Source organism: Medicago sativa, chromosome 7 (assembly GCF_051527215.1).
Source record: "Medicago sativa cultivar Bolivia chromosome 7, Bolivia_mono, whole genome shotgun sequence".
NCBI lineage: Eukaryota > Viridiplantae > Streptophyta > Magnoliopsida > Fabales > Fabaceae > Medicago > Medicago sativa.
Window position 1 is genome coordinate 102,290,572 of NC_140755.1, and position 22,017 is coordinate 102,312,588.

A 22,017-nucleotide genomic window follows, 5' to 3' on the forward strand; every position below is an offset into this window, starting at 1 on the left:
AAATTTTAATTGTTACAAGCTCTACAGTGTAAATTAATTAAGATTGTATACCTAAATATAATTAAATAAAAATTAAAAGTTACCTTATTAAAATTCATTTTTTTATAGAAAAAATTGACTCATTTATTTGACATTTAATGTTACATTTGTAAATTACATTTTGATTGGTTGATATTTTGAAGGGTAAATACCCCCTAAACAAGAGAGGGTAACGTAGAAAAAACCATTTCTTTCTCATTTTATTATTGATTTCTAAAACAGCTAGATATCATTTTCCATGCTTAACAAATTAAACAAAAACGTGTTTATGAATAATTCAAAACAATAAAACTCAATCTAAACTCTTTATTATTAGTCTACAACGTGTGATTAGTACTATATCCTGAAATAGTCAATAGGAGTATTATCCAAATCACGCATTAGAATAGAATAGAGAGAATCCAACTCAATTAAAGAGATAGAGATAGGGACATACTAATATCTCTAATGTTAGTGTTAAATTTAACCCATAGAAGTAAAACAGATTAGCAACAAAAACATGCTAATTAAGGGAGAAATGATAGTCATTAGTCATAGTCATATATATCCATCGGCACCGTTTACTTAATCATTCCAGCTCATTCCTTAAAAACAAACTCCCCACCTCATCATTTTCTTTGCCACCCCATCATCAATGTTCCAACATGAATCTTAACATAACATTACATTTCTTTCTAACTATATATATATATATATATATAACACCCTTCACCTCTTCTTTTCCATTTTCCTTTTCAAACAAACACAAAAATAAATAAACTCACAATACAACTCTCTCAGTTTTTTTATTTTTAACCAGATATCTTGTGCGCACAACTGCAATATAATATTAACTCAGATCGATTCTCTATGGGTATGTTGTTGTATTACCCTGTTCCTATTCTTCTTTCTTTCGTTGTTCCTTCTGTTATTACAATGTTCAAGAAAAACATTCACTCTCTTTTCAATTTGAATTTGAATCCCACCACCACAACTACTACTCAATCTGACTCTGTTGTTTCTGGTTTGGCTCTTGTCACTGCCACCCCTGATAACAACCTTCCAAATGTTCTTGAATCGGCGACGTTAAATTCGAAGCCAAGCATTACCGAAAATTGTCCTGATCAGCCTTCGATTGGATTTGTTGCCGGTGATGTTGATGGTTTGATGTCTTGCACGGAAAGTCTTGGATTCGAGAGTTCTGATGAATGGAGAGTTAACGATGATAGAATGGTGAATAGTGATGATGAGAATGATGAAATATGGAGGAAAAAGATGATGATGAAAAAAGCTGAAAGCAGAGGAAATTTGAAGAGGTCGTTTCCTCCACCGCTTCCGTCGTTGAATCGGAACGGTAAACCTAGTTTCTATCTCCGGCCAGTGAGGAAAAACGGACGGTTAGAGTTAACGGAAGTTAGAATTCACCGGCCGGATATTCTTCATGCTAAACGACATGATGGACGGTTAACATTGCATCTAATACCAGATAGTGATGAAGAAGAAGATGAAGAAGAAGAAGAACAAGAACATGTACAAGAAGAACAAGAACAGGAACATGTGGAGGAAGAAGAAGAAGAAAACAGGGGAATACCAATGTTAAGGAGGTGTCACGAAATGATGAACCAACAACATCTTCATGAAAACCACCACATGAGAATGTGTGGAATCAGCATTGTGTGAGAAGGACACGTGGCGGTTATGTTTACTGGTGTGTGTAGGAAGGAACGTTTGAATGATTAGTTGGAAAATTGTGCCTCTGTGACACAGATTGGATGCATGCGGTGTTGTTGGAAAACAACGACAGTAACAGAAATTATGGAGCCAAAAAACAACATATGCAATGCAATGCAATGCAAGAGAGACATGGTGGTGGGGTTATGTGAGCAAGAGATAATTTGAGAGTTTCCTACTGTTTTTTTTTTTTTTTTTTTTCCCAAATTTTGAAATCTATTGTTATATTAGAGAGAAAAGAAGAGAAGAGAAAAATTGAACATATTAGGCTTTGTTCCCTTTTGTTAATTTCCTTTACAATTCAAGTTCCCTCTAAGTTTTGTCTCTTGTAAATTGTTTTTTTAATGAATGTGGATGGAAAAAATGTGGTTGAGAGTGGAGAATTCACTCAATATTTGGTTAGGAGATTAGTTGTTGACAAAAATAGTCGTACCGATCGATAACAACATTAAAAAAAGACAGACAATTTTGATTGATTGAATAAACTATGTTTGACATTTCTTCAAACAATAATTCAACTTTTTGAGGTCATTTGATGGGTTTGCATTAGTCAATTTGAAAAAATTATTTGAGAGAGACATATTCAAATTATTAAATATGGGTGGTTCAAAATCAACACAGTTGTAGTGCTGCATGCATGTGGTGATATTATTTGGATCTTTTTGGCTGCAAATGCATCAAAATATCTGAAATAGACAAACACAGCAACTTAGAAAGTAACTAACCGCAGTACAATTAAAAATTAATTCAATCAAACAAGAAAGCAACCCAAGAAACATGGGAGAACACTCATGAGCTTGATGACGATGGCTAAAGCCCACGTGTGTAGGACTCGACGTAGCTCAAAGTCTCTTATTCTATGACAAATGCTAACAAGTAGTCTAAAGACACGTGTTAAAGAATAAAAAAGTCGGTTATTGTATGAGAAATTGTGTATTCACTTAAAAGTTAAAAAGTTGTTCTTTTCAAAATAATATATTATATTATATTTAGTTGTTTAACATGTGCTCTCAGATCAACCGCTAGGGATACCCTTGTTCTATTCATAGTATTTATTCGAAGAATAAGAAACACTCCTTTTCGAGCATGGTGCTATTCAAATCTTGTGAATGAAAACAGAATATGGACACAAGCTTGTTTCCTGAACCTTTCTACACCATCCATCATATACCATTTCTTAAAATATTACTTGGATTTATTATGCATGCAATTCTGTTACAGGATCATATGCCAAATTCATCTCTTTGTTGGATACTGTCTGATATGGATTGAGAGACGCTTGAACTTCTTCTAGCGTACGCCCCTTGGTCTCTGGTACTAGTTTTGCTACAAATAGAATGGTGAGGCCACAGATGCTAGAGAATATGAAGAAAGTTCCTGGTAAAAAATAATACATTAATTAATGAACTTATTCCACACTTAAGAAGCATACCCTACTTTTCAAGACTTCATTCATTTTTGTGTTTGTCCTTTCTGATTTTTTGTTTTCTTCTAGAGGGATCAAAAGTAAATGAAAACCTACCTGCTGAATTCCAACTCATGAGGAAGTTAAAAGCATATGATACAATCCAAGAACACAACCAGTGAACAAATGTAACAAAGCTTCCAGCAGAACCCTTCACATTGATGGGAAATATCTGGTAAAAAAAATGATTATCTAGTCAAGATGAGGACTTGTTATGAACTTGCGATCAAAATTTGCATACGCAGTGAAGGAGCATATTACCTCAGACATTATAACCCAGGGTATTCCTCCCATGCCAAGTGAGAAAGATCCTGTATATACCTGATTATTATGGTAACTAAATGGTGAAAATGTATATTACCATATACCTTTTAACTTTACCACCATCGCGGTATTCTTAAACCAAGTCTATTTCATGAATGCAAATATAAGGTTGGTGAAAAATCAGAGAAAGTATTAGTAGGAAAAACTCAAGTTCCACATTTAAAATAGAGAAAGTTTATAAAATAATGACACTCCTCGACTTATAAATCGGTTTTGTAGGAATGAGTTAGAAGCAACATAATCAGACAAAATCAATACCAGTACACCGACGAGTGCCAGAATGGGACTGAATTCCTTCCATTTATGCAAGTCCTGCATATTGGAAGAAAACAATCTGTTGATTTAGAAATACCTATTGTGAAGAACAACCTAGCAAGAGCAGATCATCTTATTATTCAGAGAACCTGCAAAAAGAATGACAGAGATACAAGGAAGCATCCTAAGCATGTTCCTGATGCAGAGATCTGTATAATGTAAAATTTTAGATTTAGAATTTACAGAATAGCATGAAAAGGAAGGCACAAAAGTTTAATCGTTTTACCAGTAAAAGGGGTCGTCTTCCAGATTTATCCATCAAAATTACTCCCAAAGCTGTCATTGGGATCTATGAAGACAGAAATTACTGAACAGTGTGAAGGGGCTCAGTAATGAAGACTCATCAAAATTGACACCTATCTCATCTTATTCATCATATTAAGAGGACAAAAATAAACAAATTATATGAAGAGAACTAAGAACCTGAACAACAACCATTGCTATTGTTCCAATACTTCTGGAAAACCCTGTGATGGATAAGAATTTTCCCTTTCATGAGAATCATGTAATAAATATAATGTTAGTTATTGTAATCACCTTCTTTACATGTCATATGCTATGAAGCACCAACACCAGACATGTCACTGATGGTCAACCAGTAATAATTTGAGAAAATAGAATTATTAATTCTGCTGGTATTCGACATTTGACACGTTTTCTATGTGAAGTTTTAAATATGATAGAAGCATAAATAAAACGTACACATACCAGCAGAGACAAATATAGAACTTGCATAAAAAGCAATGCCGTTAACTCCGCCAAACTGTTGTAGTATTATCAGGCCAACTCCTACCTAACAATGTGACTAAATGCCATAAGAATCTGCATATTTTTAAGATAAGATGCATGAATTGGGATTAGAAATCTCACAGTAAGTGACTTCAAATACTGCAATTGAAATAACCCAAAAATGTTAGCTTCTGTTTGCTGCTGAGAGGCTTCTGTAAATTCCTACAAAAAGTAAGTGTATAAAAATATGTTACACTTTTAGGTTTCTTCCTAGCTAGATGATAACCCACAAGTCAACACTCTAATGAACAAACTCTTATTACATACTCTAATTTCAGTGGCCTCTTCAGAAATATCAACATTCTTTCCCCTAAGGTGCTGTAAAGTGGATTCACTCCTTTCCAAGCGACCAACTTTTGCCTGCAGAACAATGCAACTATCACTTGTAAATGTAGCACTGAAACTTTATATTGAAAGCGTGTCTGACACAACACAGACACTTGTGATTACATACAATCACCTCTATTTTTTCAAATCATTATCAGTGTTTACGTGTCAATGTCGGTGCCGTGTCTGTGTCAGTGGATTGAGTTCGTCTAATGACAAGTTGACTCCTACAATTTGACAAAAATGATGAAAAATTTCAGTTGCTTGTTTGAATTGTGTCCAACACAATTAGCACAAACAATAAATCTAGAGTAGCTTGTGAACAACTCACCAGCCACCTAGGAGACTCGGGAATAAAGGATAGACTCAGAAGCTGTGCAAGACATGGAATAGTTCCTGAAATAAAGAAATAAAAATCTGAGCTAATGCAAAGATTTTTTAATTTAATTTTGTAAATATAAAACCAGAAAGAACATCTTTACCTATTATAGCCAAAAGCCTCCAATTGAAGAAAGCTCCAATAAGATAAGTTAGTGATACCCCAAAACAAATCATTAGCTGTCAAGATCATACCAAATAAAGATTTAAAGTAAGCCTATATGTTCCGCAACAGCATAATAACCGCATTTCTGACCACATCAATATAAAAGTTCTGACCGCAACCGTAATTTAAACTATTGATCCTTTATAATATTTAACGCAATTGATTTACCTGATGAACTGCAGTGAATCTCCCTCGAAGATCCTTGGGTGTTATTTCAGCTATATAAATTGGTACCTAAAATGGGAAGAGAACTGCCTATTTGTTGCATTTCTTGGGAATGACTGAGTATCATTTAAACTGAAATTATGAAAAAATAAGAATCAAAAGAATTACCACATATGATAGAATACCCATTCCACATCCTAACAATAGTCTTCCAACATAAAGCCACCAAGCAACCTTCAAACAAAAATCAACCAAACCATCAAATAGCAACTACGTTGGTATAAGAAAGAATTCCCAAAACTGGACAGAATTGAAGAAACACGGAGGAATAATTCAAACTACAATAAAGAACTGATTTACAACCTTCCATTTATTATAGGTCCTAATGTACTCAAATTTATTAAATATGGAAATGGAGTCATAGAAACAGTTACCTTTGAGACTGCAATGGCAAGCCATCCCAAGATGCAACATAGCTCGGAGAATCCCATGGCCTATAACATCAAATTGAAAGAACAATAAATAAGACAAAAAAGCATACAATTTTAATTAATTATAGTTGAAATAGACAGAATTGGAGAAACTTACGGCTCGACGACCTGCATAATCTGCTAAACTACCACTTACAATGGCACCAACCATCGCTCCAATTGTTAGTATTGAACCAAAAAGTGAATACTGCATAAAATCAACTAGTTTGACTTAGTTCTGTTTGGATAAACAACTTAATTAAGCGCTTGTAGCAAAAACGTTTATCATATAAGTGTTTATATGTAAGCTATTTCTATAACAATAGATAAAATAAAGTCAAACTATTTTTATATGAACTATAAGCTGTTTTCACAAGCTATCATGGAGAGTCAATAGAAGAAAACAACTTATCAATATGTTGATAAGATATTTCTATAAACTCTTTCAGACAGCACATAAGTGTTTATGCCTATAGATAAACTCAAATAAGTCAACCCAAACAAGCCATAGAGAAAGCCACTCCAAGTCAACTAAAGCCAACAATATCGATAAATAAGTTGTTTATGTGATTCAAACATTCAAAGAAAGTTCAAACCTCGGCTACGCCAAGATCAAGGTCATCTGTGATTCCAGATTGAGCAGGGGATGAATAACCCACCTGCAAGATGAGAGTGATAGTTTTCATTCTGAATTGAATTCTGATATAGTATATCATAAACTTGTTAATTAAATCCTCCAAAAAATGATGTAAATGAGAACTTACCGCAGAGCCAAAAACATAAGAACCAGAGACAGCAGCAAGGGTGGTAAGTATAAGAATACTAGTTGGTACCGAACTAGCTTCTTCGCGAATGGAAGAAAGTAGACGAGAAAAATCTTTAAACTTAGTCTTCATGATATTATACACTCAGAACTCTGAAGCAAGAACTAAGATACACAGATGCTTTAAGGTTATGAAGAGTAGGAGTTTTGACTTATGTTATATTATTACAGAATAAAATGAAGTGAAATGAAAAGGGTAGTGTAAAACAAGAAAAAAAATGAGTGTATATGATTGCGGGTAGTAATACTAATGATGTGATGTGTGTATTATGTAATCTGAAACGATTGGCATTGGTTTTGTTGTGAAGGTGTCAAGTTGTTATCATATAAGTAATAGTTGCAGAAAACGTTAAGAGCTCCCAAGCTGGCGTCTTCACTAATCACTCTTCCATGTTTGTATTTTATTATCACAGATTCACCCAAACACATATAATATACTTGCAAATTCATATACGTAACCTGTCTCATTGCAGTAACATTAAATATAATATCATAGATCCTAATATTCATTCAATTTAACTTATTATATTTAAGTTACTGTATTAGGTGATAAATTATTTTTACCACACAACGAATCCCTTAGTCTTAGAGATAAAGATTTTAAAAAAAAAAAAAAATATCTATAAAAACTTTCATCCAGACAGATCACAAATTCATCTACTGTGAACTTTTTTGGAGCCATATACATGAAGTTTCACATGAAAAATGTGATATAGAATGACACAGTGGTATAATCCTTTTATCATCAAATTTATAGATATTTTAATATATATACCATATGTAGCACATGCTATCAAAATTTGTGGTGGAGAAATTAGAGGAGAGGAGACTTGATATTAGTTTGTCGGATACTTCTTCAATAGAGTCGTTGAAAAGGAAAACTAATAAGCAATAAATACAAAATAATTTACACAAGCTATGAAATAGTTGAGCATAATATCAAACATTCAAATAGTCATAGTATTGTCTAAAGTCTAAACAACCCGTTACTCCAAATAAAATTCCAGAAAAACAACTGATGATGTTTTTGGTATAGACACCTATTTCAACGAATGTGTAGATCACGTTCTGTCAAAAAAAAAAAAGTGTAAATCTCAGACTATTACAGTACAATAATATATTGTGAGACTTGCCTAATGCAATTTTCCTGCTTTCCCATCTTTTTATGGGCAATGATGTTTCATGGAACCTTTATTTACAATCAGTCTGCAATTTTTGGAAGCTTCTTAATGGGTGTTTTGTACAAGGAATTCATTTCTTCATTGAATTTGAATTCAAGGAAGCTTGAATTTCTTCTAGTGTACGCCCCTTGGTCTCAGGAACCAGTTTTGCTACGAATAAAACAGTGAAGCCACATATGGCAGCGAATCCAAAGAAAGTTCCTGACCAAGCATAACATAATAACCAATTTCATTTCTTTTATATGTACCACACAATAAAAAGGTTAAATTCATTCATGAAATAAGTATATTGACTTTTATAAAAAGTGTGCTAAATAATGTATTAAAATGAAGACTTTAAACATTATGCAATGATAGTATAAACTTTTTACATAGTCATCAAATCAGAATTTAATTACCGTGCAATGGCAGAGTCAAAAAATTTACAGTATGAATATTTATCAATACATATATTTAGGAAATAATATTACAACGTGACATTATAGCAAAATATTTTGACCTTATGCTTTATCTTTTTAGGGAATGAATGAGTAGGAATCAGGAACCGAGGAATATGAAGATTAAAAGCAAACATACCTGTTGAACTCCAAGTCATGAGAAAGTTAAAAGCATATGATATAATCCAAGAACACAACCAGTTAACCAAGGTTACTAAGCTTCCAGCAGAACCCTTAACGTTAATAGGAAATATCTGAAAAATAAAATATAACCATTTATCATATCATGCTGAGGAAGTGAGGATTTATTATGTTTGCATATAAATTTTAACGAGTTCCGGCATATTAAGATGAAGCTACCTCAGACATTATAACCCAGGGAATTGCTCCCATGCCTAGCGAGTAAGATCCAACATATACCTGGCCATTAACAAAATTAAAAGGCAAATTACATTTATTTGTCAATAGGTTCCAGCTTAAATCATTTTTATGACATGACGAAAATACAAGGCCCGTGAAAGAATCAAAGAGAACAAGGTACATGATCAATGTTTTAGCAAGAACTTAGAAATGCTAATAGTATTGTGCAATTGACTTAAGATTTCAATGACTCAAAATAGAGTAACAATTTACTCCATTATTTAGAACCGGACTTAAAATTTATGAGATTTCACATTTGAGTCCGAAATTCAACGTATATGGGGATTATTGCATAAGCATTACCAGTACACCAACAAGCGCCAAAATAGGACTGACTTCCTTCCATTTATGTATGTCCTGCATAAGATAAGTGTAACTATTAGTAAGTTCTGTTTGAATAAACAACTAAATTAAGCGTGTATAACAGAAGCACTTATCATATAAGTGCTTATGTATAAGCTTTTTCTATAACAAAAGATAAAATAAATGTTTTCATAAGCTGTCGTAGGTTTTTACTATAAGCTCTCCATAACAGTCTCGCAAGTACTTATGCCAATGGATAATCTCAAATAAGTCAATCAAAACAGATCCTTACTAGTAATTCATTTGAAAAACATTAATTAGAGCATATATTTTGGTATTAAAAGAACCTGCAAGAAGAATGATAGGGCTGCGAGGAAGCATCCTAAACAAGTTCCCACTGCAGACAACTGTTAAGTAGTCAAAATTTTGGGTTCAGAATTTACAAAACGCAGCAAAATAAGAAGGAATAAATGCTCAAACTTATTACCAGTAAAACGCAGCAAAATAAGAAGGAATAAATGCTCAAACTTATTACCAGTAAAAGTGGTCGTCTTCCAGATTTATCCATCAAAAAAACTCCTAAAGTTGTCATTGGAATCTACAAACACAGATGATGAAATTGTTTGAAGAGAATTAAGGGTGCATTCATCGTCTTATGCAAAATTAGGACAACATCAATGATGAAATTGTATGAAGAGAGTTAAGAACCTTAACAGCAACCATTGCTATAGTTCCAATACTCTCCGATAACCCTGTCATAGATAAGAAATTTTGCAGTCGTGTAAACTATGTCATCATAAATCTAATATTCTCACATTCGCCTTCTTTTCTTTGTCATATAATAAAAGTAATATTAGCATAGAAAAGATCCTGCACACACCAGCTGATATAAATATAGAATTCGCGTAGAAAACAATGCCGTTAATCCCTCCAAACTGTTGTAGTATCATCAAGCCAAGTCCTACCTAAGCAAAGTAACTGAATATTATAAGAGTCTGCAAAAAAAAAAAATAGAAGATATGCTGCATGAATAGGACTAATTCGGAAAGCTTACTGTAAGTGACTTCAAATATTGCAATTGAAATAAGCCAATAATGCTAGCTTCTGTTTGTTGCTGAAGGGCTTCTGTATAATCCTACAAATAAAAGTATGATTCATAAGATAGTTACAATTCTGTTTGATTTCTTCCTTCCTTTTTAACACAAGAGTAGCATTCACATGAACAAAAAGTAATTATATACTCTGATTTCATTGGCCTCTTTATAAACATCAGCATTCTTCCCTCTAAGGCGCTGTAAAGAAGAATCACTCTCCTTCAAGCGACCCATCTTTGCCTGCACAAGATCACAAGTATCACTTGATGACATGTCTTGAATTCACGACAAAAAAAAAATATGAAAAAACTTTAGTTGCTTGTGTAGGCTCTGTCCAACACATATATCCCCAAACAATCAACTCGTCAACAACTCACCAGCCACCTAGGAGAATCTGGGATAAAGGGTAGACTCAGAAGTTGTACAAGACATGGAACAATTCCTGAGATAAAGACAAAAACGATGAGACATGAGAGTTACATCAAACACTTGATTTTGTTTTGTGAAAAGAACACCAGGAAGAAGAATGTTACCTATTATAGCCAAAATCCGCCAATTCACGAATGCACCAATAAGATAAGTTAATGACATCCCACAACAGATCATTAGCTGTCAAAATAATACCAAATAGAGATTTGATATGTGCCTACAAGTGATATGACGACATATGCACTATACGAAGTCCACAAAAAAAAAAAAGAGTGAACTGATATTATATCATTAGACAAGATTGCTTCACCTGATGAACTGCGGTGAATCCCCCTCTAAGATTCTTTGGCGTTATTTCTGCTATATAAACCGGTACCTATTACACCAAGGGAAATATTCATTTGTATTCTTTCGGTAACTGAACATCGTTTTAATTGCAATTATAACAAACAACATGTCACGAAAAATTACCACATAAGATAGCAGGCCAATTCCACATCCTACCAACAGTCTTCCAATGTAAAGCCACCAAGCATCCTTTAAACAAATACCACCAAAGGTTAGATAGATATCAGCAACTGAGCGTGTGGAAACACTGGAAATTAGAATAACATTCAACTGATAGAATCTTAGTACTCCATATTTTGTAGCCAACTTTATCTATTGGTTTCAGAATGTTTTAGGAGAAACAACAGTTCAACAGAATTTTTTTAAATCTTATGAGATTTAATAGTTATCTTTGTCAGCCAAATAAGCTTTGTTGTTGATCGAGGAGGGTGAACATGTCTAAATGATACATATACTTATATTTTGTAAATGAAATTGATGTCCCCTCAATTACACTCAGTGAAGGGTGCCATTTAAACAGAACTAAGGGGAGGGGAGTGCAACTTCTTCAACAAGGTGTGAGTATTTGTTCCAAAAAATAGAGTATGTGTGTGTATAACAACAAATCTCAGGGGAGCTAAGGGCAATTTCTCATGGTTAATAATATGACTTATACTTTAAATAGTTAATAGTTGGAATAAATAAATCCTTTCCCCATTTCTTGGAATTAATATAAATTATATTAGACATGCTCGATTAGTAAGTACTCGATCAACATAAAGAAAATGTTATAAATCACACATTCAATACATAAGAAAGCTTAATGTGGTACTTAAGCTATGAGAGTATCACACCTAATTAACTAGTCTTTTAGGTTGGACTCTCCTTATGGCGTAGGTCATAACATAAAACTATCGGGATTTGTGGATAAAATGGAAGAAAAGAATAGCAGACCTTTGCGATTGTAATGGCAAGCCATCCGGAAATGCAGAATAGCTGCGAGAATCCCATGGCCTGCTCAGCATAACACAAAATGACCAAATTTAATTAAGCTGAAAAACAGCAACATTGAGTTTAAAATAAAATGCAGTTATCATTGAAACTTACAAGACGACGACCAGCGTAATCTGCTATTGTACCACTAACAATGGCGCCAATCATTGCTCCAATGGTCAATATTGAACCGAAAATTGAAAACTACATAAAAACACAAAGAGTGAGTTATGATAATGTGGTCAATGAAAAAAAGTAGAAATGAAAAGAAAGGTTGATGAAATTCATTGAAACCTGTGCAACAGTAAGATTGGTCAATCATGATTCTAGCTTGAGTAGGGGATGAATATCCGATCTGTAAAATGAGCGATGATTATTGTTGAATGCTGAGAATTGTTATAGAAGTTAAGTTAGAAAGAAAATGGTGAAAAACTTACAGCAGTTCCAAAAACGTAAGAACCAAAAACAGCGACAAGGGTGGTAAGTGTGAGAGTAGGAGGTGGTATAGAAGAAGAAGAAGGAGTAATCTTTTGTTTGTGTTGTTGATGATTGGAAGCAACATCATCAGAAGAAGAATCATAGCGTTGTGATTGTGATTCAACGTTACCTCGGAAAAGAAGGGGACTTGCAGAAGAAGATTCGATGATTCTTTTACTGTCCATGATGATTACTGATTTGTTTGCGCAGAAATGAAAATTAAAAGAGCTAGTAAATGGTTAGTGTATCTATGATTATGAATGAATATTGAAAATAAATGAATGGTGGTGTTGACCAAAATTGGTGCAAGTGGGAAATTGGATATTGTTTTTGTTTTGAACAAACATTGCATATCGCATTCTACGGCTGCGCTGGCTGACTGGATGGAGATCTTGTCCTTGTACGGCTTCGCACGCTTTTCCTGGGTTACAATTTAATAATTAAAAAATCTCAAATAACTTTTTTTTTTTAAGGAAATTTATTCTTATCAACTCAATTAAGTTTTGGGGAGAAATTTTAAGGTGAAGTCCAACATAACAAGACCAACACACGTTGGATCAGTTGGTAAGGAACGGACCACTTCCTTGCAGGAGATTGTGTGTTCGATTCCCTCTGCCGATGTGAGGGCAGTGTTGGTGGGTGATCTATAAGTGCCCTTTGGGCCCGGAGGCGTGCCCTGACCCTGGTGATGACCGGAGCCGAACCCACCTAAACTTTATGTAACCAAAAAAGTCGAACATAACAAGTCACCTTTAAAAGCAACCAATTAAAAAATTACAACTAATTAAATGAATATAAAAAAATAAAATGAAATTAAATTACATAAAATCATAAGAGATACAAACAAAAGATGTGATAATAAAATTGTTGCTTTTAGTACTATGATTTTTTTTTTTTTAAACAAAGAGGGCATTCATCCAAGAAAAGAGAGTTACAAAGAAATTAACCAAAGAGTAGTAACTTTATCAATAACCAATGACTGATTTGAGTCGGACGTAGCACAAAAAGTCATAGAAGATTGTTAAAATTACATTGACCTCCCCTAAAATCTTCTTAAATAACACAAACACCCCCTCTAGTATCAAAAGAGACACCAACCTCCCTCAAGTTCTCATAAAATAAATAAAAACCTCTCTTACCACTTAACACCGTTTGTTTCACCGTTAATTAATTATGTTTCCTCCAACATTATTCTCCCTTGTTGCACACTTTGTTCTTTTTATATATATACGTTGGATTGGTACGTTCTACCCTTTTTCGTTCTTCACACATGTGTATTTCTTTATGTTCAAATCTCTTCTGATTTTTTTTTTCCAATAGCAGGCTTATGCTTTAAGTCGTGTTTTTTTATTGCAATTTTATTGGGTAAAGTATTGAGTTCGTCTGCAGGCTTGTCATCCCTGCAAATCCAGCGTCCACCACCCATGCAGAATAGCCTCCCCAAATGTTAACAAGATGTTGAAATCCCTGCGTTTACCACATCATAGTGATGCAGAAAAGATTAAGATCTTATTAAAGTTGTAGTTTTTTTTGTTGCAATTTATGATTAAATTTATATCAAGATGATCTAAATAATCGTAATTCTTTTAGGGGAAATAAAAATAAAGTAACGAGTAGCAATACTCAAGATTGAGAATTTGAGGTTGATAATAGTCATAGACTTACTGAATTATGGAGATCAACGCAGGCTCGACTTGATCATCCACCACTATTGCAAGCCTGAATTTGTAATCCATTATATAGTCACACATAGTGCATAATGTTTAATGTTTTAGAGAAAAAGGTTCTTACCACAATCAACTAATCAAGTGATCTTCACTCTTATATATTGCTGCAACTTGGTTAACAAAATCAGGATGGTGAACAACATTCCTACCACAATCAAGTGAACAAAAAGAATGGAATCGCAATGTCATTGAACAACTTTGGAAGCGCTAATGTTGTTACCTATTGTGAGTTAATAAGAAGGTGCTGTCATGTGTGGTGTTGTTGGTGGGATAAGAATGACTTAAACCATGGAAATATAACTAACTGCTCCAAGATAGTTTGAGCTTCAAACATTCTGAGTTTTTTATTGTAATTAACGGTGAAACAAACACAGTTAAGTGACAAGGGAGGTTTTTATTTATTTTATGAAAACTTGGGGAGGTTAGTGTTTATTTTAAAATTAGAGGGGATGTTTGTGTTATTTAAGGAGACCTCAGGGGAGGTCAATGTAATTTCCCCAAGAAATTAACCAAAGAGTAGTAACTTTATCAATAACCAATGACTGATTTGAGTCGGACGTAGCACAAAAAGTCATAGAAGATTGTTAAAATCGCATCCCATATTAGTACGGGCGTCAACACAATAGTTAACTTCACAGTAGGAGCGACAAATTTTGATTTCTCAATCCATCTTCAACTGTTTTTGAATTTTTTCAATCAACGTGAAACCCACAACGCTACTAGGGGAACCATATTTTAAATTTCTCATAGTGATGGCAATTGGACCCAAGCCCAATGGGCACCCGCAAAAAATACCCATGGCGGGCGGGTAAATACCCGCATTGTTGGGTATGGGCTTGGGCACTGGTAATTGCCCGCAAATTTGAACGGGTATGGGTGCGGGTACGGGCACTCTAGTGTCCACCGCACCCCATGCCCGCACATTATACAGACTATACCAATAATTTTATTTATATTAAATTTAGTTAATTAATCCTAAGTCTTTGATATTTATTGTAATATGCACTTGTTTTTTTTATATTTTAGATGCTTTTTATTTGGCTAAATAATATGATGCGTAATATTTTATATGTTGATTTAGCATATTTCATATCATATTTTAATTATGTTGTGATATTTTTTGTTATTTATTATCTTTTTCTTGTGAAAGTGCGGGTAATGGGTGCGGGTACGGGCACTTAGATACCCATAGGGTATGGGGACGGGAACCAAACTTATTGCCCACGAGGGTATGGGCTCGGGTATGGGGATTTTCTTAAAACGCGGGTATGGGGATGGTCACTATGGTACCTTGCCCAATGGATACCCATTGCCATCCCTAATTCCTCACTACCGATTCTCATGCAAAACTCTACCACATGAAAACCTAGCAATTTTAAGACCTTCAAACACTCCCAATTTAGTATGATTATTATAAAACGATATTTTCTAAAATATAGAAGTCGAATTATTTATCTGATAAAAATGATGGTCGAATTTATACCTTCTGGTTACTATTATAAACAAAAATGTACATTTTAGATTCATTTAATTAATAATGTATATAATATTTATTATAGACCACATACATCGTTTAATAAATGAATCTAAAATGTTGATTTTTGTTTATAATAATGAAGATGTATTGATTTTTTGAAGCATATATATTGGTACATCAATTGCTTCCCACTAAACTTCCTTTTATGGTAGGACAAAATTGTCCTCGTTTAAGGACTTGCTTGTTCTGTCTTTACTTTGTATATATTTTGTCTCTGTCGAAACGCTTTTCTCGATTTTACATTGATCTCATATCTAACGAGTTTCTCGATTTTGTGTCATTTACAACTCAGAGAATCTTCCAAAGCTAAAAAAAATCAAAGAAAAGAAAAGGATTTACCTTTAACCTTCTTTCTTTCTTTGTTCCTCTTGCACTGTCAGTCTGTCACCTTTTAATGGCGAATGATGATGATCAGAAAGATTACTGTATATGGTATGCTTACTTGCGTTTAACTTCTTCCTTACGTGGTTGCTACTTTTTTTTTCTACGATCAATTACCCAAATGGTCATATCATACTCTTGCGTGCTTAATCATGTTTCATTTTTTGCTGCATGCCTTCTTGTCCAAAATAAAAATGTTTTTGCGTAGGTTTCTGTCTAAAATAATGTTGGGGTCATGTTTTGTTTGCAAGAGGATGTCGTAATCAGATCAATAAAAAATTATTATTATTATTGAAATGATGCAGGGACCCTAAAACAAGCCCTGCTAATAGACTAAAGAAGATCTCAATTGAAGAAGCTTTTTTTAATTCTAAACACAAATCTTCTTCTGCCAAAGGTTCTATTTTTCTTTTCAATGCTACATTTCTCTTGAATAGATTTCTCTTGGATTTTACTCTGCCCTTATGCTTACAATTTTCATTTTTATTATATAGAAGATTGCTTCACTGGCTTGGATGGTAATCAACCATCTGAATTGCCTACCAGTTGTACAAACTTGAGGGCAAGATTTCAATGGGACAAGGCATTGAAGCTATTGAAAAAAAGATCAATTAACCACACATCCTCCTGCCCTCCTTTTTGTGTGCCGATACCAAACACAGAAGATCCTACTCTATCTAATTTAGATAACTTCAAATCTTCTTTGGTGAATTTCACCCTCTTTGAACTCAGAAATGCAACCAACAATTTTAGCAAAGGTATGTAATCTGCCCCTGGAATTTAGATCAATGCCTTCTCTTTTTTATCAATGAGTATACTCGTTGATATAATTATGGATACTTGTTTAGCAAAAGTATCATAATTTACCTCATAGTTCAAAATTATGGTCTGGAACCGTAATTGCGGCTGCAATGCTACAGTTTTAGAGGACTATGCATAAGCATCGCAACCAAATCGTGCAAACATTGGCTGTGTTTGTCTCATTTTATCGCAGTGTGAAGGTTTGCAGCATAACTGCAGCCATGACCGCAATTATAAAATCATTTAATTTCAAATCATTAAGTATCTTCAATTATTTCTAAGTGTAGTTTCCATATTATTACTGATTTGATTGTTGGCAGAAAATTTAATTGGGAGAGGAGGCTTCGCTGAGGTTTACAAGGGTCGCCTCTTAGATGGACAACTGATAGCGGTTAAGCGGCTGAATAAAGGGACTTCAGATGAGAGGACATCAAACTTTCTATCTGAGCTAGGCATTATTGCTCATCTAAACCATCCTAACACTGCCAGGCTTATTGGATGTGGTGTAGAAGGAGAAATGCACCTTGTATTTCAACTATCTCCATTGGGAAATTTAGATTCTCTTCTTCATGGTGAGAATTTCTTTTCAAATTAAAATATTCTTGTGCTAATCTTGTTAAATAGAAGCACAATAACTCTATACCGTACCGGAATTAGAACAAATAGTTATTGTTATGTGATACGTTATTTAGTACAAAATGCTGGCAAATAGCAGCTTTTAGCGACACAATAACATTGTTCTGTACCAGAATTTTAATGAACACTATTTTCCGTGATCCATGGTTGCAATGCTATCTTGTGTGAAAGCTCGAATTGCGGTTTAAATGTATTGTCTACTCTGTCATGACGTATACATTTACGTTTGAATAAAAACAAATTAGATTAGATTAGAAGGAATAAAATTAGGGAAAAATTGCATTGACCTCCCCTAAAGTCTCTTTAAATGACACAAACATCCCCTCTAATTTTAAAATAAACAATCACCTCCCTATCTGCTTAACAAATGACACGAACCTCCCTCCAAAACTAACGTGTCATTGACGGAGGTTAATTGAACACCAAACAAACAAAAAATAAAACAGGAAAAGAGAAGAAAATCAGCAAAAGAAAAAGAAAAAAGTGGAAGAGATATTCTCCACCTTCAATGGAAAACCGTGGTGCCATCATCAGGGAACCCAACACTGGCCTAAACCACTTGGCGATCTCAGATGCGGTGGCTTACGATTGTGGTGGGAGGCATATCTCTCTCAGTGTTGAAGTTAAAGGCTAACAGTTTGGCTGAACAAATAGGAACAAAGGAGATGCGACACGATGTGGTTGGTCACATATTTGTTGAAAGCCTTGTCCTCTTTGTTTGATTAAATATTTGGGTACTATGAAAAGGGGCTAACAACAGTATGGTCAACATTATATGAGATTGAATCATTAACACATGTGATGAGGTCAGTTGGATGATTGAACTATCAAATACAGGAAGAAGATCTTGATGGCGGTGAGTTTGTTCTGCTATCAGAATTCAACTGGCTTGTGATGGAAGGCGCAATATGTGTCTCGTATTTCAGAAGCAATGTTTTATTTTTTTGGACATTACAAGCCATGTTTTTCTTAACGGCAACTTAACAGAGTCAACGGCAACGGAGTTAAGTGTTTAAGCGAAAATAGAGGGTGTGTTAGTGACATTCAAACAAAACTCGAGGGAGGTCTGTGTAGGCAAATAGCAGCTTTTAGAAACGCTGTAACATTGTTGTGTAGCAGAATTTCAAGTAACGTTATTTTCCACGATCCATGGTTGACATGCTATCTTGTGTAAATATTCGAATTGCTGTTTAAATGTACTGTCTGTAATTACTATACTTACTCTTTCATGACACATACTTTTAGGTTCCAATAAAAACAAATTAGATTGGACTAGAAGGTATAGAATTATTGTGGGGATTGCTGATGGACTCCTATATCTTCATGAGAATTGTCAAAGGCGAATCATTCATAGAGATATTAAAGCAGAGAATATTCTTCTCACAGAGAACTTTGAGCCTCAGGTATCTATTGATTAATTGTCATTATAGAGAATCATTGAAGAATAAATTATGTATACTGTTACCTTGACATATGATGCAGTTTCCTGGATGTATTTTCATGCAATGAAGTTTAGACTACTTCTTGCGGCTAAGTATCTAAAGGTTTGGAATTACGGGACCAAAATGACACTTTTGGCAACTATGTTTTAAAATAAATCTACTGAGGAATACTGATTGTTGGATTTTGGTTAAAACAACATGATCATGTATTCCGCCAAAAACTGTTTTATATTTTAATTTCAATTAATATTAGTAAGAGTAAAAAAGGAACAGATTCCACGTTTACATTCTTGCATTTTATGGACAGATTTTCTTTGTAAAGAATAGCATTGCTCGTCAACAAATGATTCAATTGGAGTTTTGACAAATATCATACGGAGTGTTGACATTGAGAATCTTTCTTTGGTGCTATTTACCACGAAATGTTTCTTCACAAAAAGCTCATGAATTATAGTTAACCAATCAAATTAATTCTTGACAAAAAACATGGTAAGTATTACTGTGTCAAATTCTAGATTCTCAATTACGTGTTCGTGATATTGCTGCGAGTCATGCTCTAGATTCTCAATTACGTGCTCGTGATATTGCTGCGAGTCATTTTTAAGTGACAACTGACACAAGTAACATTTCCGTTTCTCAAAATAAATAAATAGGATAATGCTTCTTAGTACGAATAAAAACGCACGAAACACATGGATATTTCACCTGTGAACAACTCTTTGCATTAATTTTTTAGTTTAATTGTAATTATTTCTTTTGGAAAAATATGAGAGCCATGTGAATAGTATTACTCGAAAAAAATCTTGTAGAAGTCTTGAAATAACAGCTTCCGGCATAAGTGAAGTAGACTTTTCCTTGTCTAACTTCTATATAAGATGATATAGACGATATGTTAAAATTGCCTATATATTTTACGTAATTCACCACTCTGATTAAATGAGAATATTCTTCAGATTTGTGATTTTGGACTTGCAATGTGGTTACCAGAACAATGCAGCCACCATAATGTATCAAAATCTGAAGGCACATTCGGGTATGCAAAACATATATTATATATATAAAGTACTGAAACTACAGAAGTTTGGGAATGGTGACATTTTCATGATTTACTACTTAAACCCCCTTATTTATCTGACAGGTATTTTGCTCCTGAGTATCTTATGCATGGCATAGTCGACGAGAAAACTGATGTTTATTCTTTTGGTGTCCTACTTTTGGAGATTATAACTGGCCGTAGGGCTTTGGATCATTTGCACCAAAGTCTCGTGTTATCGGTAATTAAGTTTATGATTTTCCTAGATAGCAGAATGTTATATATGTAAAAGGGCAACCCGGTGCACTGAAGCTCCCGCATACGCAGGGTCCGGGAAGGGGTCCCACCATTTGGTGTATTGTACGCAGCCTTACCCTGTTTTAACACAAGAGGCTGTTTCCAGGACTTGAACCCGTGACCTTACGGTCACATGACAACAACTTTACCAGTTGCGCCAAGGTTACCCCTTAGCAGAATGTTATATATGTGCAAGTATATATCAGTCAACACATTGTGATTTCTTGTATGGTAGGCAAAACCTTTGCTTGATGCTAATAACATCGAGGACCTTGTTGATCCTTCTCTTGGAGGTGATTATGACCAAGAACAAATGGATCGTGTTGTTTTGACCGCGTCTCTGTGTGTTGAGAACTCTCCTATCTTACGCCCCCGTATGAGTCAGGCAAGTATGCGATTAGTTTAATGTTGAACTAATGCAGTTAGTTGACTATTCCTGATAATTTTTATGGTTGATTATAATGTATGTGTGGCCCTTTTTTCATAACTTAAAATCAAATCTTGTTTCCTTTGATATGCCTTCTCTATTGCAGAAGTACATTATTTTGATTAAGTGAATCAACATTACGTAGTCCCTGAAATAGTTGGGCTCAGACAATTTAGATCTTGAAAGTAATGTTATTTTAAAATAACTTCTGAAACTTAAAACACTCAATCAAATTAGTTATTTTGAATTGGTTACTCTAGTCTCTGAAATTGTTTTAAAGAAACCAACTTAATGGAATATATCTTCAATTTTATGGATCATTTCAAAATTTTGTTTTCAACACTAAATATTTCAACTTACAATTTCTTGAGTCAAATAGTAATAGACTTTTATAATTTCAGATATCATTTTAGTGATGCATTTTTATTTTCTTGGAGTCAACAAAAAAGAAAGAAAAACTAAGCAGTGAGGTTGCACTCTACTCTGTTTGGTGCAGGTTTCAATACTACTAAGAGGTGATGACTTTGTCCAGGAATTTGCAAATGAATGTCCAAGGTAGTCCCTCCAAAGAGCATACTCAGAGGAGTGATAGATAGACACCCCATAAATACAAGAACTTATTGAGAACTAATAAAATAACATTCAAACATGTGAATAGTAAGCAATAGGTTAAGCTATACTTTCATTTTTTATGTTTTACTCAGAATTTATTTTGGTGTTTTATCTTTTTTGAAAAAGTCATTGTGGGCTTTTTTTGTTTTGTTGTTAAGTTATACTAGTCCATTATGTGAATAATTAACTATGAAGTCGTTCAATTTTTGTTTCAAATATCATATTTTACCTTTTGCACCCTACCAAGCATGTCCATATTAGTCCCCTCAAGAAATATAAAAAGGTACTACATTTTGGTATTTTTTTTGTGCGTGGATACTGGATATGTGTATATATATATACTGCCAGTGCCAAATTGAAGTAAATCGTGTTGGGACACTTCAGTAGAGGGAATCGAAGTACATTTTTAAGTAATTTATTAAGCTAGTTAAGTACGCAACAACAATTAATGCACATTAGAGGGGGTAGAATAATTTAAGAGGACATTATCAT

General features: G+C 34.0%; 3 protein-coding genes and 1 pseudogene across 7 annotated transcripts; 2 read left to right on the forward strand and 2 right to left on the reverse strand.

Annotated features, from left to right (window-relative positions):
- Positions 1-761: 761 nt before the first annotated feature.
- Positions 762-1,944, forward strand: LOC146911451 (uncharacterized). The gene has a single exon (XM_085724827.1). It carries the CDS (start codon positions 889-891, stop codon positions 1,696-1,698), a length of 810 nt encoding a protein of 269 aa, XP_085580953.1. The 5' UTR covers positions 762-888; the 3' UTR covers positions 1,699-1,944.
- Positions 1,945-2,759: 815 nt separating this feature from the next.
- On the reverse strand, positions 2,760-7,169 carry LOC146911452 (sugar transporter ERD6-like 5). Its single transcript, XM_085724822.1, has 18 exons — positions 6,913-7,169; positions 6,745-6,807; positions 6,267-6,356; positions 6,113-6,172; positions 5,847-5,912; positions 5,682-5,747; positions 5,452-5,527; positions 5,301-5,365; positions 4,910-5,002; positions 4,724-4,804; positions 4,562-4,646; positions 4,277-4,320; positions 4,080-4,142; positions 3,943-4,002; positions 3,797-3,850; positions 3,476-3,535; positions 3,272-3,386; positions 2,760-3,126 (listed from the first exon to the last, which is right to left on the reverse strand). Exons 1-18 carry the CDS (start codon positions 7,042-7,044, stop codon positions 2,948-2,950), a joined length of 1,452 nt encoding a protein of 483 aa, XP_085580948.1. The 5' UTR covers positions 7,045-7,169; the 3' UTR covers positions 2,760-2,947.
- Positions 7,170-7,839: 670 nt separating this feature from the next.
- Positions 7,840-12,939, reverse strand: LOC146911453 (sugar transporter ERD6-like 5; annotated as a pseudogene). The gene is made up of 18 exons (XR_015018222.1): positions 12,593-12,939; positions 12,450-12,510; positions 12,270-12,359; positions 12,117-12,176; positions 11,307-11,372; positions 11,146-11,211; positions 10,940-11,015; positions 10,784-10,848; positions 10,554-10,646; positions 10,367-10,447; positions 10,193-10,277; positions 10,021-10,064; positions 9,848-9,910; positions 9,660-9,719; positions 9,313-9,366; positions 8,950-9,009; positions 8,729-8,843; positions 7,840-8,353 (listed from the first exon to the last, which is right to left on the reverse strand). The product of XR_015018222.1 is annotated as a sugar transporter ERD6-like 5 (transcript).
- Positions 12,940-16,098: 3,159 nt separating this feature from the next.
- On the forward strand, positions 16,099-21,765 carry LOC146911454 (receptor-like cytosolic serine/threonine-protein kinase RBK2). 4 transcript variants are annotated; one of them, XM_085724823.1, is made up of 9 exons: positions 16,099-16,328; positions 16,583-16,674; positions 16,772-17,035; positions 17,399-17,650; positions 18,960-19,117; positions 20,110-20,189; positions 20,295-20,430; positions 20,722-20,871; positions 21,410-21,765. In XM_085724823.1, the coding sequence occupies exons 1-9, from the start codon at positions 16,291-16,293 to the stop codon at positions 21,470-21,472; spliced, it is 1,233 nt and encodes a 410-aa protein (XP_085580949.1). In that variant the 5' UTR covers positions 16,099-16,290; the 3' UTR covers positions 21,473-21,765. The 4 variants fall into 4 exon arrangements, with proteins under 4 accessions (XP_085580949.1, XP_085580952.1, XP_085580950.1 ...); XM_085724824.1 differs by having other exon boundaries at positions 16,148-16,328; positions 16,775-17,035; XM_085724826.1 differs by lacking the exon at positions 16,583-16,674 and having other exon boundaries at positions 16,131-16,328; positions 16,775-17,035.
- The last annotated feature ends 252 nt before the right edge of the window (positions 21,766-22,017 follow it).